Below are 15,986 nucleotides of genomic sequence, written 5' to 3'. Positions count from 1 at the left end.
GAAGTCCCAAGTTCTTGCCAAATGGAGACTTTTGATGAGATTGTGCAGAAGGGCCTAGCTTCTTCACATGTAGCTGTGCCAAAGCGTGTGCCTGAGACGCTAACCTATAGATGTCACATATTTGTTGTATGGCCATGTTGTTGTACAGAACATGTGTCTTCTCTGCTTTTGCTTGACAACACAAATTTGAAAGTATGAGACACCGCATAAGACACCAGTGAGGGTGCTGGCCTCTGACAAGTTAACCCTTATGTCCTGTTTGTGATTGTGCCCAGGTAGGTATGTGTGGCTATAACATTTGCATATGGCTATAGCTTTGGTGGCTTAACACCCCCAATACTGCCCGGAGCTGGGAGAAAGAGATTAGGTGCAGGCCTTGCAGTGTGGCCCTCCTGTATGTTGGGGGCCCTGCCTCCTCCTCTTCTATTTTCCCATCCACTGCCAGCTTCCCTTCACTCCCGCACCCCATGCCACCCTTTTACCTTCTAGGGGGGAAGAGGTCATGGATCCTAAGCCATAAAATAAATTTTATTCCAAAATAACAAAATAAATAATCTACTATACACAATCTGAAAAGAAAGACGCTCTAAGTACTCAGACAGGTGCTGCGGTCTGGCCCCTGCTTTGGAAGACCCCCAAGTCCAACCCAGGTCTTCCAGGGGCTGGCAGAGGGAACCCTACCCACCTTCCCCCAGAGGGCAGGAGGGAAAAGAACTGCTGAGGTCTTGGGGGAGAGAGATGGGGATAGGTGGGTAAACTGCAGCACTCATTAAATTAAAGAAACAAACTAGAAGCACAAAAATGGGGACAGGGAGGGTAAGATAGGTCCAGTATTCCTAGGCTCCCAGTTTGGGGGGGAACCAAACTGCCATTTTTAGCTGCTGGACCTTCCCAGGGAATCTCCCTTCCCCAATGTCCAAACTGCATCCTACTGTTCACACCACTGGTGGCCACTTAGAGGGAATGGGAGTGTTGTGTGAGGGAGGGGAAGAACCCCAGCTGCCCTGGAGGCAGAGTCCTTGTCCCTGCGTGGGGGGTGAGGGTGCACCACGCACCCTCCTTATGTCCTCTCGCCAGGCCCCTGCTTGTTATTGCTTGAAGCCCCATGGTCCTGTGCCATGGAGCAGGTGGGGAGGCAGGAGAAGGGCAGCAGAAGGATCCTTCTGGGACAGTGACTAGATTCCGAGGATGGAGAGTGCGGGGGTCTGTGTGAGCCAGAAGTCGGGGTCCTGGTTCTGAAGACACCAGTCCACTCTCATTGCCTGCTAGCCTCAGCCTCCACTTTCACGCTGCTTCTGCGACCCTCAACCAGAGCAGGATGGGGTCCTGGAGCTGGGCATCGGTCCAACAGCCCTTCCTCGAACTCTGCAGGAAAAAGGCATAGGTTAGGAGACAAGGAGGCTGTTGACAGAGGGAGTTGGGAACCGAGGAAGGGCAGAGATAGAAATGAAGATGAGCTCAATTTATTGAATTACTGCCTGCTGCCCACTGCATGTGTATTGCAAGGTGGGGAATGGGGGGGGAGTTCCATGCCAAGTGTGTGCAGCCCCCCTCCCCTTCTGGCTGTGTATATGTCTTTCTGTCTCTCCCGCCTCTGCTCTGCTGGAATTTCTGGTTCTGTCAGGAGCTGCGGGGGCGGTCTGGCTCTGACCTCTCCCCCTTTCCCCCTCCCCAGGCTCTGCCACCCCCACTTATCTCTGGCCCCCTCCCAGGCCCCACCCACCCTACCGCTGCCCCCTAAGTTTTTGGGTAGCCAAATCAGGGAAAACACAGGAAGCCAGTCTTCCAGCTCCTCCCTCAATAAGAGCTCCCTCTTCCAGTCCCCGCCCCCACTTCCCACCCACGCACAGTTTAAAAATACCAAGCCAGGGTTGGTGGCTTTGTCTGCTGCGTCACTCTCAGCCCAGCCGCTGCCTAGCCCTCTGCCGGCCCACTCCCTCTTCCTCTATCCACACACAAAGTATCCCCCAACCCCCCGCCTTTTGCTGGACAACCTTATCCCCGTATCTCCCGGCCCACACCACCCTCCTGCATAAGTGGAAGTTTTAGCCAAGCTTCCCTACTGGTGACTCTCCTTCCTGCTCACCTAGATTCCTCATTCTGTCCTTGCTACCTTTAGCTACCCCTTCACAATCTCCACCGGGGTCACACCCTTCCCAGTGTACAGCCCAGCAGGGACCTCGCCTCAAGATCTGCTTAGCTGGAGCCCATCCTGCCCTGGCTGGCAACCTTATCCTTCTCTCTCTCTGTTAGTCCCAAGACACCCTGGATGGCTGGGGTGTTTTGGTGGGCACTGCTGGCTGCCTCACCTGCGAGAGGCGGCTTCGCAGGCACACAGGGGCTGAGGCGACCCACGCGATCGTGGGAGACGAGGCGGGCGAGCCGCAGCCCCTCATCCATCAGTGTCTGCTGCAGGATGTGGCGGCTCCATAGCCCATGGGTTGGCAATGCCAGGGGCAGGTCAGCAGGGGGCGGCGTCAGCCTTGGGCACGACCCCACAGCTGTGGGCATGGGCACTGGTCAGGTAAGGGGCTGCAGCCAATGGAACCCCACCCTCAGCCGCACAGCCAGACCCATAGGCCCTCTGCCCCCATTTGGCCAGGCCTCCCAACCCTGTTTCAGGCAGAACCTCCTGGCTCCTCCTGCCACCCACCCATCCACCCGCTTCCACCTCCTTCCCAAGGAAAAGAAAAATGCTCTACTGCACTTACCCTGCAGGTGTCCATCCAGACTCTCCCCAGACAGACTGGCATTGTCTTCCTCCAGACTGGGGCGGTATGGGGGTGCATAGGACTCAGGGCCTGGGGGAGGCTGTTGGATTTCAGGATGACTCTGTTCTCCAACCTGTGGATGCCCCAAATGGGGAAATGAGGACGTGGCAAGGGAAGAGACTGGGGCAGGCTGTTCCACCCCTACAACACCCTGGAAAATATACCTCCTGTTTCAGTTTCTTCAGTGGAGGACCTCCTAATTCTTCAGAGTGGAGCCTATGAAGATGGAGAATAAGAAAGGTGAGGTGGGGGAGGGCTTCTGAAAGGGCAGGGCAGAGAGTATCTGTCGAGGGACATGTACTACTTAAAAACTACAAAGAAGTCTCCAGCTCAGTCACTATTCTGGGTGGTTGTGAGGAGCTGAGATGGATGGGAAGAAAAATCAGACCTCAGACGAGCTGCCTTGGCCAAAGGAAAAACAAGTAGTGGGTGGGAAGCAGGCCTAGAGCTGCCTAAGCTGGAAGCTGGGACCTGGATCCAACTCCTTTGGCAGAATTCCAGTCTAGAAAGGACCTGGGCGGTAGGGGGCATCTCACCTGGAGCCCTTCAAGGAGGACAGATAAGTGCTCTCTCGTGCCACTTGACGGGACAGGGAGAAGAGCTCCACCCTCCGAAGCAACAGTGTGTTGTCCCTCATGCAGAACTGGGCAGCAGCCTCATTGATGGTTAACTGTGGCAAGAGGACAGCCAGTCAGAATCCTGACTTCCCCATTGCCTCATCCAGACTTCCTCACACCTTCACCACCAGAAGGGGCCCATCCATAGAAGCGATTTGGACAATGCAAAAGAGCTTTCTGAGAAAACAGAAATAAGCACCCACAGCTTCCTAGGAATGCCTGGGGCCTCCTCCACTTTCATGGAGTCCTCCAATGGAGCCCAGAATGACACCAAGCTGAACAGCTAGGTTCTCCCCTGTATTTCTGCTTCCTCCTCAGTTGAAGATGGAGGAACTGCAGCAGCTGGGGCTAGGTGGCTAGGTGTATAGTGGGGGAGGAGGTCAGACCTAGGGTCTTAGTCAAGAGGCAAGGAAACAGAGAAAGTACGACTTCTCAAAAGCAAGTGAATTGAGACTCAGGAGTCAAGAGTAGTCTTGAGAGGACCTGGTCCTCACCTCATGCAAGCTCAGCTGCTTGCCCTCCCTCCGTTTGGAGTCAAAGCGGCCATAGATGATGCTGTACTTGCGGATCTCCTCTTCTTTCTGACTGTCATTATCATCCATCTCAAAGATGTGCCCAACGCTCCGTGCCAGCTTCTTATTCAGCTTCAGCAGGGATGTGACCTCCCCAGCATCACCCCTTGGGAAGCTCCGGAAGATCCTCTCCACACTCTCCACCACCATGCGTACCATCTCTGGCTCCAGTCGGTCTGGACCACCCCCAACCCCACCTGCTACCATTCCCCCAGCCCCAGTCCCCTCAGGGACTCCTCCCCCAGCAGGTGGGGAGAAGGGAGGTGAACCAGCCTCCTCTTCACCTCCTGCCCCAACGTCTGACTCTGGAGTGCTCTGGCCTGGCCAGATCCGGGGATCCCCTGCTCCAGGTCCCCCAGGCAATGGCGATAACTTCTCTCCAAGTTCAAGGGGGCTCTTGGGGCTAAAACTGCGGGCACTGCCCGCCTTTTCCCCTGGGCTGCTATGACCATTGCTCATGCTCCCTTTCCGAGTACCAGCAGTTTCAGAGATCTTGAAAAGTGGGATGCTGGATACAGGCACAGCAGGCACTGGTTGGCTGAAGAGCCCTGGATTGGTGGCCCACTCTCTTAGTGCCTTCTGCAGACGTCGGACATGGAGGGGCTTGGTGGCCATGCCTACAAGTGCCATGATCTCCAGGAACTCCTCCTCACCCGCCTCACACAGTTGCTGGACATCGTCCCCTCCCTGCTGGATGAAGGTCTCGTAGTAGGATAAGAGATTGGCACGCTGCAGGACCCGATACAGCTGCAGCTCCCCCAGCGTCCGAGGCAGTGCCATGGCTCGGGCACTTGCCCTGAGAAGGGGCACAAGAGAGGCAGTCAGTGTAAATGCCCCTGCTGGGTACCAACCCACACTAACAATTGTCCTCTCTCTCCTGCCTCCTTTTCATCCCCCCCCCTTTGAATGCTGTCTCTGCCCAGTGCCCAAGCTGAGCAGACTGAGAATGGGGCACTGCTTGGAGTCACAGCCACGCCAGTGCCACCCCAGACTATACAGTACCCAGTCTGCAGAAAAGATTCTTAGCTTCTTCAGCTTTGATCTTTTTGATCTGGGACAAGATGACCTTGAGCACTGAAGCCCCCTAGCACATCCTGAGATGGCTGGACCTCCCCTTTCCCCCCAAACAGTCCTAAACACCCAGCGGTCCCAACACCACTTAATGTGATATCCCAAACCAAGGTGAATGCAGAACCCTTTCCTACCCACAGTGGATGCTGGGGGCCACTGCTGACCAGCTTCACCACTCCTTACCCTGGTGGCTGAAAGAGAGGGGTGTGGCCCCTTCCCTATCTTTCCTACTCCATAAGCCAGGTGGACCCCTGGTTCCTCTCCCCTCAGCTTTCCTTGGATCAAGTGTTTTTTTAATGCACCCTTGCTTTCTTCCTTTTTTGGCTGCCGGGTGCCCCTCAGCTGTTCCCTCCTCTGGTGTGGCCTTCTCTACTAGCTCAGTAGGCCTGTCCCTTCAGCTCAGGCGATGGGGGAAGGGACAGGCGCCTCAATTGTTCTGCTCTGGGGCCGGTTCTGCCCACACACTCCCACAGTGGTAGCGTCTGTGGGCGAAAACCGCCTGGGGGCTCCCGCCTACTCTCCCCTCCCTTGTTTTCCACCCACATCTTGGAGGTAAGTGGGGGAGCCACTCAAAACCTCTTTGCGTCGGGACTGCACATGTAAACTCCCCTCCCCACGTTATGAACGAAGGGTCAGGTAGGGAAGGGGCCGGAAGGGCCGCCTGAGGCATTCCCTGCCACCTCAAGTCCCACTGATGCTCCTGTAACTCAAAGGCAACGCTTTTCCTGGACCTGGGGAGTGTGCGCTGAGTGCGAACAACAGACCGAGCCAGCTGGGCTCCCCCACCCCCTGCACTGTTGCCAGCTCTAACTCCAGGGCTTCCCCTAGCGCTTGGGGGCTCCCGCATTCCTTGCAGGGGGTTCACATGCCAGGTCATGCCCACAGAGTAAATCTGTAATGGAGAATGAGGTAGTACTCTTTTGTGTCTACCTTCATCATCAGATCCTTGTTTGCTCCCCGGGTCCCCTAATTCAAAGACTCACCCCTTTTCCATCAGTCTCCACCCCCCACCCCCGTCCCGCTTCCCCACGTCCTCTCTTCGACCTCCACCCTCCGGACCCCATTCCCTAGTCCAGCTCCACCCATCTCTACTCCCCGCTACCTCCCTTTGCTCACTAACTTGAGTCTGGGCTGCGGGGTCCGGCGGGCGCTGTCCCCTCCGCCCGATGGCTTGTCAGCTGTGGGAGAAGGCGCTCTGTGCATGGACGGCCGGAGACCACCCGGGCCGTCCCTCTTCGTGCCCGGCACTCGGCCCCTGATGTGCGCTGCGCTCTGCCCGGTGCGCGAGGCCGTGTCCACCGCTGTCCAGGCTCCGTCCCTCCCTCCACGTCTTCTCTCCCCGAGCCTCCGCGTCTCTGTCTGTGCCTCTGCCCCCCCCCCACTCCCCGGCTGCGCTTGCCGCCTCTCCGCGCCTCCACCCCCGCAGGACGCACGGAGAGCGAGGCCCGGCGCTGCGCTGGCTGCCGGGCTGGCGGGAGGAGGGCGTGGGTAGAGCCGGAGGCTGGGACCGGGGGTGGGGGGTGGGAGCCGGGGCCTTTGGGCCGCCGAGACCATGCAGCAGAGAGACAGAGATGAGGAAACTGGGGGGCGGAGAGGGGGGAAAAGGTGTGGAGCCGAGGCGGGGGTGGGTACTCGGAGCCGGGCACCGAGTTGGGGACCGAGGTGACCGAGGCTGGGCTGTGGAGGGGGAGCTTGGGGACCCGACGGGCGGGGCGAGGTCGCTCTGCGCCGCCCACGCCGGATGCACAGCCGGCCCTCTCTGCGCCCACGAACCCACGTGAGCGCCCCGCCGGCTACATTCCTACTCCCCCCACCAGTCCTATCCCTGGGAGTTGAGAGTGCAATTTCACAACCACGCTCAGGTACACAAAGACATAAAAGCGCACATATGTGGACACGCGTCTAAACAACTACGCGGACGCCCGCTGCCCACACTCTGGCCTCACCGTGCTGTTCGTGTGAATGTTAAGACTGAGCAGGGAAAAGTTGGCAGAGGCTAGGGTGCGCGGCTTTTGTGCAGCTCACTCCCATAAAGCGTGCACTTATGGCAAGTTTGAGCGTGGGGCTCTGTAGGAATACCTTAGACATCCTAGCGGCCTTCTGTGATCCCCAAAGGAGTAATTTGAAGGGGCCGCTCTTGGAAACACAAGTCTCCAGTCCTCGCGAAGTTTGGGGACTAGGGATGGGCGGGTTATGATAGAAGCTACCGTTTAGGCGCGCATAGATTAGGCGTGTCGGGTTTTGTTGGGAGTAGTAGGTCAGGCAAGCATCGGGGCACCCTGTCTTCCTCTACTTGTAGCACCATATTTGCTGAGAATGGGGACCTGCTCCTTGGGTCTGAGTGGCAAAGCTGGGATGAGGAGGATACCCCCTGTGCGATCTGTTAGGGAACCTTGCCCAGAGAGAATGTAGAGAAAGATGAGCTGAAACCCCAAAGCATCCGACGTGAATCCCTACGGAACAGCTAGAGGGAGGAGTGCCTTCAATGAGCCCAGCCCCGCTCCAAACCTACCGCCCCTCCCCCTCTTTGGTTTCTCCTAGTCCCATCTGGTTCCCATTACTCTCCCGCCCACGCCTAGGAAAGCGGGGTGGGGGGGAGCGCTCTAGGCCCTGGGGAAATGATGTGGGGGGCGGCAAGAAAAGAACTGGGATGGTCAGGGGCAAGGGTTCCCTTAGTCCGAAACCTCAGCCCCGCCCCACCGTTCTGCACTTCTGAGTGGCGCGGCCCAGCAGGGCGTGGGTGGCGTGGGTCGGAGCTGGTTCCACATTCCGGCCTGACGAGGGGACCTTTCCGTCTCTGGTGGAGGAAGGGTGTATTATTGGTGGGGGAGTTTAGTAGCTCAGATTCTTGTCTCCATCCCATTTAACGCCAAATACAATGGGGGTGGTAGGAAGGCACAGGGTCCCCCGTCCTGCAAGTGGAGTCCGGGCTTCCCTAGAGGGACTCCCTGAGGGGCGCTCCCAGACCCTCAGAGGGTGGCGCCCCTCCCCCACCCCCGGGTTATTTTGGAGTCTGGGCTGCCAGCCGCTGGCCCCGGGTTTCCACGTGCCCCCGCCCTCCCCCCGCCCACGCTCCCCGTGACGCACATCCTCCGCCCACGTAGCCTGTGCTGGAGGCGCCCCCCTCCCTCCCACCGGCACCTTGGGGCGGGCTGAGTCCTGGGATCTGGAGGGAGACGCCCGCCCGCAGAAAGGAACGGAGTAGGGTGTGAAGCAAAGGGGCGGCAACCTACTGGGCACCGGCCGCCTGGGTCCCGGTCCAGGAAGAGGACGAGGGAGGAGCCGAAGCAGAGGCTTCCACTCCCGGATCCTGGGGCCGGTGCTTGACCAGAGGAGGAAGGAGAGGAGAAAGGCCCGCCTGGGACTTGTCCACTCCCCTAGGTCAGAAGGAGGTCTGCGTGCGAACTTGTGAAGCAGAAACTACCTAGTGTTTGGATCTTTGTTTCTCAAGACTTGTTATGGGATTCAAGTAGAGAATGTATATGAAAACTGCAAATTGTAGAATTTAAGCTGATTTAAAACTCTGGACAACATCTCAAATTTATTTATTTACATCTACTTGTATAGCTGTATCTCTGTCTCTCTAGGTTTGTATCTGAGCCCCTATATACGGATTTAAAAATACATACATTTAAAAAATCATTGACTTGTCAGGCCCCGCCAGAGGCCCAGAGCGCCCCCGCAGCCGGAGCTGTTGAGATGTCTGTTCTTTGCTTTCCTCCCACTCTTAACACCCCCACCTCCCCTCCTACTCCCTTCCGTTAAGAACAAGGAATTTCCAGCCTTTAGCAAAGGGAGAGAGATAAAGACCAGGAGAAACTATAGAAAAACAAAAGATAAAGAGACAGGTGTGTGTGTGGGGGGGGGGTGACAAAAAAGGGAGTGGGGACAAATACAAAAATTTTCATTTCTTTTTGTACATGGATCCTATTTTCCCCAAGACCCTTCTTTCTCACTCAGGACCACATCCTTACCTGATTCACCTGCTCCTCCGACCCTCAGGGTGCTCAAAGGCACTCAGCAGAGGTAACAGATCTCATTTAATCAAAGTTTAATACTCCCTTATATTGTCTCTTTCAAGAAGAGAAACTGTACCTTGGTCCTAGTTTTCCAGGAAAGGGGCGAAGGAGGAGACTTAGGAAAAAGGGAGAAAGTGGGTGGAAGAGGAGTGAGGATGCTGCAAACCAGAAGGATTGTTGTTCCCAGGCACGAGTAGATTTTCATGGAGCAGATTGCTTTGCTCACTCCTCTCCCTCCCCCCCACCACCACGTTTTCCGAGTGCCAAATTCGACTCACTAGGCAAGGGCTGGCTCAAACTCACCTTCCTGGAGCCTCTCCTTCCAGGGCCCCTCCATGTCTCCAGGCAGAATTAATTACTCTTCCCTCTCTGAGGCTTCCTGGGTCTTCATTCACCATTTCAATTCAGTTGCTTGTTTTACCCTCAGCTTAGGACCTCGCCAAAGCAGGCCTAATATCTGGTGGGTCCTCTGAAAAAAAATGAAATGGTGATGCTACTCACACAGGCTTGAGGAATTTTGGAAAGGGCAGCTGACCCAGATTTTACTTCAAAAGGGCCTAGCCTGGATGACATTGTTTAAGTGGAAACCTTCCTTTTCCATGTAGATTCCAGTGAGTCCCACAAGTCTGGCTTGATGGTATTCTGAAATGTCCATTATTCTGGTAAACTAATTTACCAGATACTATAGGTAGAAGGCTGAAATTGGAAAACAACAGTAACATATCAATTTAGCTAATCCAAGAAGTGTTAGTCTTTCAATTTAGCTCTTTTACAAGAAATGCTTTATCTCTCAAAGACACATAATCCTAATCTGTGTCTTTAAGGAACTAATAGACTACTTGAGCTACCTTGTAAGCAATTGCAACACATTGCAATAATAAGGGTACAAACAATGACTAAAGTATAAAGGAGCAAGCGGTTCTGCCTGTGGTTGTGAGGGACTGGCTTAGACAGGTATCCAAAGTAGATGATGAGGCAGTCTAGGATTTTAAAGTATGGATATCATACACAGATGACACACAGGAATTTTCAACTGTTGAGGGTTCTTGGGTCTGCTCTGAGAATGAAATCAGAGGTCAGAGGTCAGAAAGATTTTATTTGTAAAGAAGAGAAGAGAAAGGCTGCATGGGGGCATGCAGCAGGTGGTCTGGTGGGTCAGGTTGGAAATAAGGTTTTTATAGCCTTTTTGGTATTGCCCGAGGGCAGAGCTGTCTCTCAGGTGCAAACAGAGGTTTCCTGGGAAGAAGTGTCTCATTGGCCAATTATCACCTTTCGGGACTTCCTGTAGTCCACCCTTCAAATAGATGATTTCCAGGAAGAAATGAAGTCAAGCCAGGGAGACCAGAAATATATGCACTTGTATGGAAGAATGAAATAACCATATGTTTGAGAAAGCTGGGTGGTGGGTGGGGGTGGTTGCAAACGATGTGTACAAGGCCATTACATTAAGGATATTATAGACTCATGCATGTCAAACTGTGGTTAAGGACCAGACCAATTAAAAAAAAATCCATCCTACTAATGTCTCTTATTTATTTATTTATTTATTTATTTTGCAGTACTGGGGCTTGAACTCAGGGCCTACACCTTGAGTCACTCTACCAGCCCTTTATTGTGATTTTTTTTTCGAGATAGAGTCTCAAGAACTATTTGCCCACGTTGGCTTCAAACTGCAATCCTCCTGATCTCTGCCTCCTGAATAGCTAGGATTATAGTTGGGAGCCACCAGCACCCAGCATGTTTATTATTTTTGACAGTACTGGGGGTTGAACTCAGGCGCTGTACCACCAGCCCTGATTTTTTTTTTTTTTTTTGAGGTAGAGTCTTGTTAATATAGCACAGGCTGGCCTTGAATTCTCAATTCTTCCAATGCTCCTGTCCCAGCCTCCTGTGTGCTGGGATTATCAGTGTGTGCCACTACACCTCACTGCCCTCTAGTTTTTTATTTTTTTGTTGGGACTGGGATTTGAACTCATGGCTTTGTGCTTGCAAAGCAGGTGCTCTACTGCTTTGAGCCACACTCCCAGTCAGTTTTGCTCTGGTTATTTTGGAGATGGGGGGTGTGTGTCTCAAGAACTGTTTGCCTGGGCTGGCTTCTCACCTCCCAATCTTAGCCTCCCAAATAGCTAGGAATTACAGAAGTGAGCTACTGGTGCCTGGCTTTATTTTAATTTTTTTTTTTTTGGCTGAACTGGTGTTTGAACTCAGGCCACTTGAGCCACACCTCCAGCCCTCCCTACTTTTATAAAATATATGTAAAGTGAATTAAAAAATGAAATCACCCCATATATGTTTATGTATGTATATAAATAGATATATACAGATACAGATATATTTTGCAGTACTGGGGCTTGAATTCAGGGCATCACGCTTGCTAGGCACTCACTCTATCACTTGAGCCATACACCTAACTTACCCCCCCCTATTTTATTAGATTCAATAAATCTAAAGCTTCTCCATCAAACTATTACAGAATCTAAATGCTTACACTTAAGTTCTGGAATTGTTTCAGTGCAAATGAATATCAAAGTATCAAACAATGTTAAACTTTGATAGGGCTGTAGTTGTTTCTTCTATGTGTTAGATCAGACTTAAGGAGTCTGGGCTATGGAGATACTGTGGAACTGTGAAGACTGTAGACTGTAACATGGGAGTGGCAGGAGCAGATCTGTCTTTAGGAACAGAGTGAAAGGGAATTGGTGGCTGCAAAAACAGCCAGGAGGCTGTTTTGAAGAAAACTAAAGAACCTTCTCACTTGAAGTTCCCAGTGAGAAATAGCAAGGTGCTGGGTGAAGTCGGTGGCATGGGATGGAGTGGAAAGAACAGATTCAAAAGACAGAAAATAAGTCAGTAGGACTTGGTAATTGATTGGCTGAATTGTCTTCATCAAATATTCATGTCTGCAATCCTTTACCCACAATTCCTAAATTCAAAAGATTATGAAAATCAAGGGGTTTTTTTTGTTTTGTTTTTCATAATTTACTTGGTTAATAGAACCTATTCTGGGGGTTAGGGATGTAGCACAATGGTAGAGCTCTTGCCTAGCATGAAGGAAGGCCCTGGATTCAATTCCTAGCACTGAAAAATACCCTAAATCTAATCCAACCTGTGATTAGAACCTGACCTAAACTTATAAAAGGCTACTTATAGCCTTCACTACTCTGCTTTCATCGATTTTACTATCACTAGTCACTATGACATTGCAGAAATAGTAATTCGTTTGGTTACCAGGTGTGGTCTTAGATGCTATTGGGATTATTGCCTTATGTAGTATGAAGACACCATTTATCTTTCTCAACCCTTAAAAATTCTGAAACACATTTACCATCCAGATTTCCCACCTTTTTGCTCATCATCTTTGGCCTGAGTTCTTTTGGCTATTTGCATAAATCAGATCCACCTGCAGATAATGAATATTCATTGCAGTGTGTGTTATATAGTCTGTGAAGGTGATTGTCAAAGTGTTTTGAGCAGTGTCCTCATTATTAAAATAAGGTAACAAGCTTCTTGAATTACTATCTTGAAGTGACAGCATTCTGTTGGTTGATAAGGTATGACAGGTTTATGGATAACTAGTCTCAATACTGTGCACCTTATTTACACATTTTAATAGTGATATTTTGGAATCAGTTTGTGTGTTTTTGCCTTTAGTCAAAACCAAAGAGGGCTGGGGGTGGGGCTCAAGTGGTAGAGCACCTGTCTAGCAAGCATGAGGCCCTGAGTTTAAACCCCAGTACCATAAAAAAAACCCACACAAACAAACATAAGACAACCGCAAAGAGTAAGTTCTGAATGGTGAGAATGGGGCCTGCAAGAAAAAATATGTAGTGTATATATGTTTATATGTGTGTATGTATATTACATAAATGAATACATTTATATACATACATTTATAATAATACACATGCATACATACATTTATATATGCACATACATATTACTAGTTTTTTTTAAGTTTTAGATTTACAGAAACATTGAAAAGATAGTATGTATTTCCTGTATACCTCACATCCAATTTACCCTATATTACATTAATATGTGTTTCTTACATTAATGAACCATTATTAATAAACCACTATCAACCAAGCTCTATAATTTGTTCATATTTCTTTAGGATTTTTTTCTGTTCCAGGATCCATAATACCACATCATGTGTATTTGTCATGTCTTCTTAGACTCCTATGATCTGGGACATTCTCAGCTTCTTTTTTTATTATTCATTTATTCATATGTGCATGCATTGTTTGGACCATTTCTCCCCCTTGCTTTTTTTTCTTTTTTTTTTGGACTGGAGTTTTGAACTTGGGGCCTTATACTTGCTATTGCCTTGTTTTTGATAATGCTACTAGTTTTTGTTTGTTTTGAGACAGGGTCTAGCTATGTAGCACAGACTGACTTTGAATTTGCCATCCTTCTGTCAGAGTGCTGAGATTACAGACTGGGATTATAGATATGTACCACTGTGTCCACTGACCTTGTCAGTTTTGAGCAGTACCAGTCAGACATTTTGTAGGATGTACTTCTGTTGGAATTTGTGCAATAAATTTTTGGTGTGTGGCAAAACTAGGGTTTTTAAATCAGGGCCTCACCCTTGCTAGGCACTCTACCCCTTGAGCCACTCTGCAAGTCCTTTTTTTGTGTTGGGTAATTTTTTATTATCATATTACTGTTGTACTGGGGGTATATTGTGACACTTAACAAAAGTTCCTACAATATATCATAGATGAATTCACCCCTCTATCATTCCCCTTTATGTGTTGGCTGTTTTTGAGATAGGGGCTCATGAACTATTTGCCTGGGCTGGTTTCAAACCTTGATCTTCCTGATCTCTGCCTCCTGGGTCGCTAGGATTACATGTGTGAGTCACTAGCCCCCGGTTGCAATATTTTTCTTATGAATAGACTGGTGTTACGGATCTGGCAGAAGAAAGCCACAGAAGTAAAATGGCATTTTCATTACATGATATCAAGGGTGCATGTGGTTTCAGTGTGATTTATTATTGTTGGTATTGATCTTTCTTAAGTCAGCTGAGAGAGTATCTGTGAGACAGAATGACTGCAGCATGGCTGGCATAGACCTCCCCTCTCCACTGGGGACTGAAAACAGGGCCTCATTTGCCAGGAAAGCACTCTACCGCTTGAGCCATGACCCGAAGCCCATTTTTCAAGGTTTTGTTTTGTTTTTTTAAGACCATTTTGATTTAAAAAAAAATTCTTTGTTTTGAAACTTTGAATCTTCCTCAGAAGTTACCCCTGGCTGGCACCGGTGGCTCACGCCTGTAATCCTAACTACTCCGGAGGCAGAGATCAGGAAGATCGGCGTTCAAAGACATCCCCGGCAAAGTAGTTCACGAGACCCTCTCTTGAAAAACCGTTCACAAAAATAGGGCTGGTGGGGCTGGTGGAATGGCTCAAGCGGTAGAGTACCTGCCTAGCAAGCATGAAGCCCTGAGTTCAAACCCTAGTGCCACCAAAAAAAAATAGGGCTTGTGGGCCTTAAGGTGAAGGCCCTGAGTTCAAGCCCCAGTACCGCAAAAAAAAAGTTACCCCTGAATTTCTCTTCAATTTACAGTACTTCTAGGTTTCTAGTATTCCTACACAGCACTTGTTAAAAACAAAAAAAGGTGCTTCAGTTTTTACTAGTACTGCTAAGAACACCCTGCTAGACCTTCGCAATGTTGTCCTTTAATGAGAAGCAGCGTGATGCTTAGATCTTTCAGGCTTTGGGCTCAAGTAAAATTTGGGTTGCAGCTACAGCTCAGATGAACTAAGCGATCTTGGGCAGGTTCTTTTGTCTTAGCCTTGGCTGCTTCTTAAACGGAGATAATGAAGACCAATTCTCACATTCGTTTTGCCTCTAAAAATAAAAACACCTGTAATGACTTTTTTTGTTTTGTTTTGTTTTCTGGTGCTGGGGATCAATCCAGGAAAGAGCTCTACCACTCAGCTGTAACTCCAGCCCCATGACTAATTTTAAGCTCTGTTTATGCTTATAAAACCTCGACAACACACAATATTTCTGTGACTTAGTACTTTGAAGGACTACACTTTCTCAAACCCCTTACTTAATTAAATTTTTGAGGTACTGGGGCTTGACTCACGGAGTCGCGCTTGCTAGGCAGGCACTCTGCCTGAGCCACTCCGCCAACCCAACTGCTTTACTTTAAAAAAAAGCCACGTCAGGACTGTATTCATAAACAGCTCAATTATAGGATTCCTATAACAAAAAATATGGTAGTTGAAAGACCTGATTGCCTTTCAGTCTGGGGAGACCCTTCCCAAGGAACAGCGAGACCACTTGTGCGGATGCAAACAGCAAGAGGTTTATTCAGATGCACAGGTACCTGGGGCGGCAAAGTCGCTCGGAGGACTTGCGCGCCGTTAGGCTGGGGTCTAGGGCTTATATAGGGTTGGGGAGCGAAAGCGCGGGTACAGAAGCGAGATGCATGGTTACAGGGTGGTGATTGGCCAATTTAAATGAGGCGGAACTTGGGTACAAACTGTTTTTGTTTTTCCCTTCCCTGTTGCCAGGTGGCATACCGAAGATATCCTGTTTGGCCCTTGACCGTTAGCAGAGATCCTGTTTGGCCCTGTTCTGTTACAGGGTGTCGTTGCGCCCTATTTATCCTGCGGGGCAGGTGCCTTTCATTCCCCCATTTTTTTTTTTTTTTTTTTTTTTTTTAGGAGGGTTGTTATGGATCTTCTATATCTATTTGCCTTAGCTGGTGGTATTGTTGGGTCAGAACCAGAGCCTGTATGACTGACAGTCTGCCCTTCATGAATTGGACCAGCCGGTTAAGAATGCAGGGTCCAAATAATAAGATCAAAAGGAGGATGAGTAGGGGTCCCAGGAGGGAGGAAAGTAGGGTAGTGAACCATGGGGATCGATTGAACCATCCTTCAAATAAACCTTGTCCTGATTCAAATAATTGTTGTC

General features: G+C 50.2%; 1 protein-coding gene across 3 annotated transcripts; it reads right to left on the bottom strand.

The window, feature by feature from the left end:
- Window positions 1-121: 121 nt before the first annotated feature.
- On the bottom strand, window positions 122-15,270 carry Nab2 (NGFI-A binding protein 2). Of its 3 annotated transcripts, none has more exons than XM_074083707.1 (8): window positions 9,354-15,270; window positions 6,152-7,828; window positions 3,883-4,756; window positions 3,308-3,441; window positions 2,936-2,987; window positions 2,712-2,844; window positions 2,310-2,501; window positions 122-1,365 (listed from the first exon to the last, which is right to left on the bottom strand). In XM_074083707.1, exons 2-8 carry the CDS (start codon window positions 6,583-6,585, stop codon window positions 1,256-1,258), a joined length of 1,929 nt encoding a protein of 642 aa, XP_073939808.1. In that variant the 5' UTR covers window positions 6,586-7,828; window positions 9,354-15,270; the 3' UTR covers window positions 122-1,255. The 3 variants fall into 3 exon arrangements, with proteins under 3 accessions (XP_073939808.1, XP_073939807.1, XP_073939809.1); XM_074083706.1 differs by lacking the exon at window positions 9,354-15,270 and adding an exon at window positions 8,173-8,278; XM_074083708.1 differs by lacking the exons at window positions 2,310-2,501; window positions 9,354-15,270 and adding an exon at window positions 8,173-8,282.
- Window positions 15,271-15,986: the final 716 nt, after the last annotated feature.

Source organism: Castor canadensis, chromosome 8, assembly GCF_047511655.1.
Source record: "Castor canadensis chromosome 8, mCasCan1.hap1v2, whole genome shotgun sequence".
NCBI classification, from domain to species: Eukaryota; Metazoa; Chordata; class Mammalia; order Rodentia; family Castoridae; genus Castor; species Castor canadensis.
The sequence above is the reverse complement of the archived record's forward strand: the minus strand, read 5'-3'. Positions and strand labels throughout refer to the sequence as shown.

Excerpts from the sequence above, each read along its gene's own strand:
- Nab2 (XM_074083707.1), bottom strand. The coding sequence starts at position 6,585 with ATGGTCTCGGCGGCCCAAAGGCCCCGGCTCCCACCCCCCACCCCCGGT. Across the intron at positions 3,442-3,882 it reads AGCAGCTGAGCTTGCATGAG|TTAACCATCAATGAGGCTGC; the intron begins GTGAGGACCAGG and ends CTCTTGCCACAG. Across the intron at positions 2,845-2,935 it reads TGAAGAAACTGAAACAGGAG|GTTGGAGAACAGAGTCATCC; the intron begins GTATATTTTCCA and ends GGGCATCCACAG.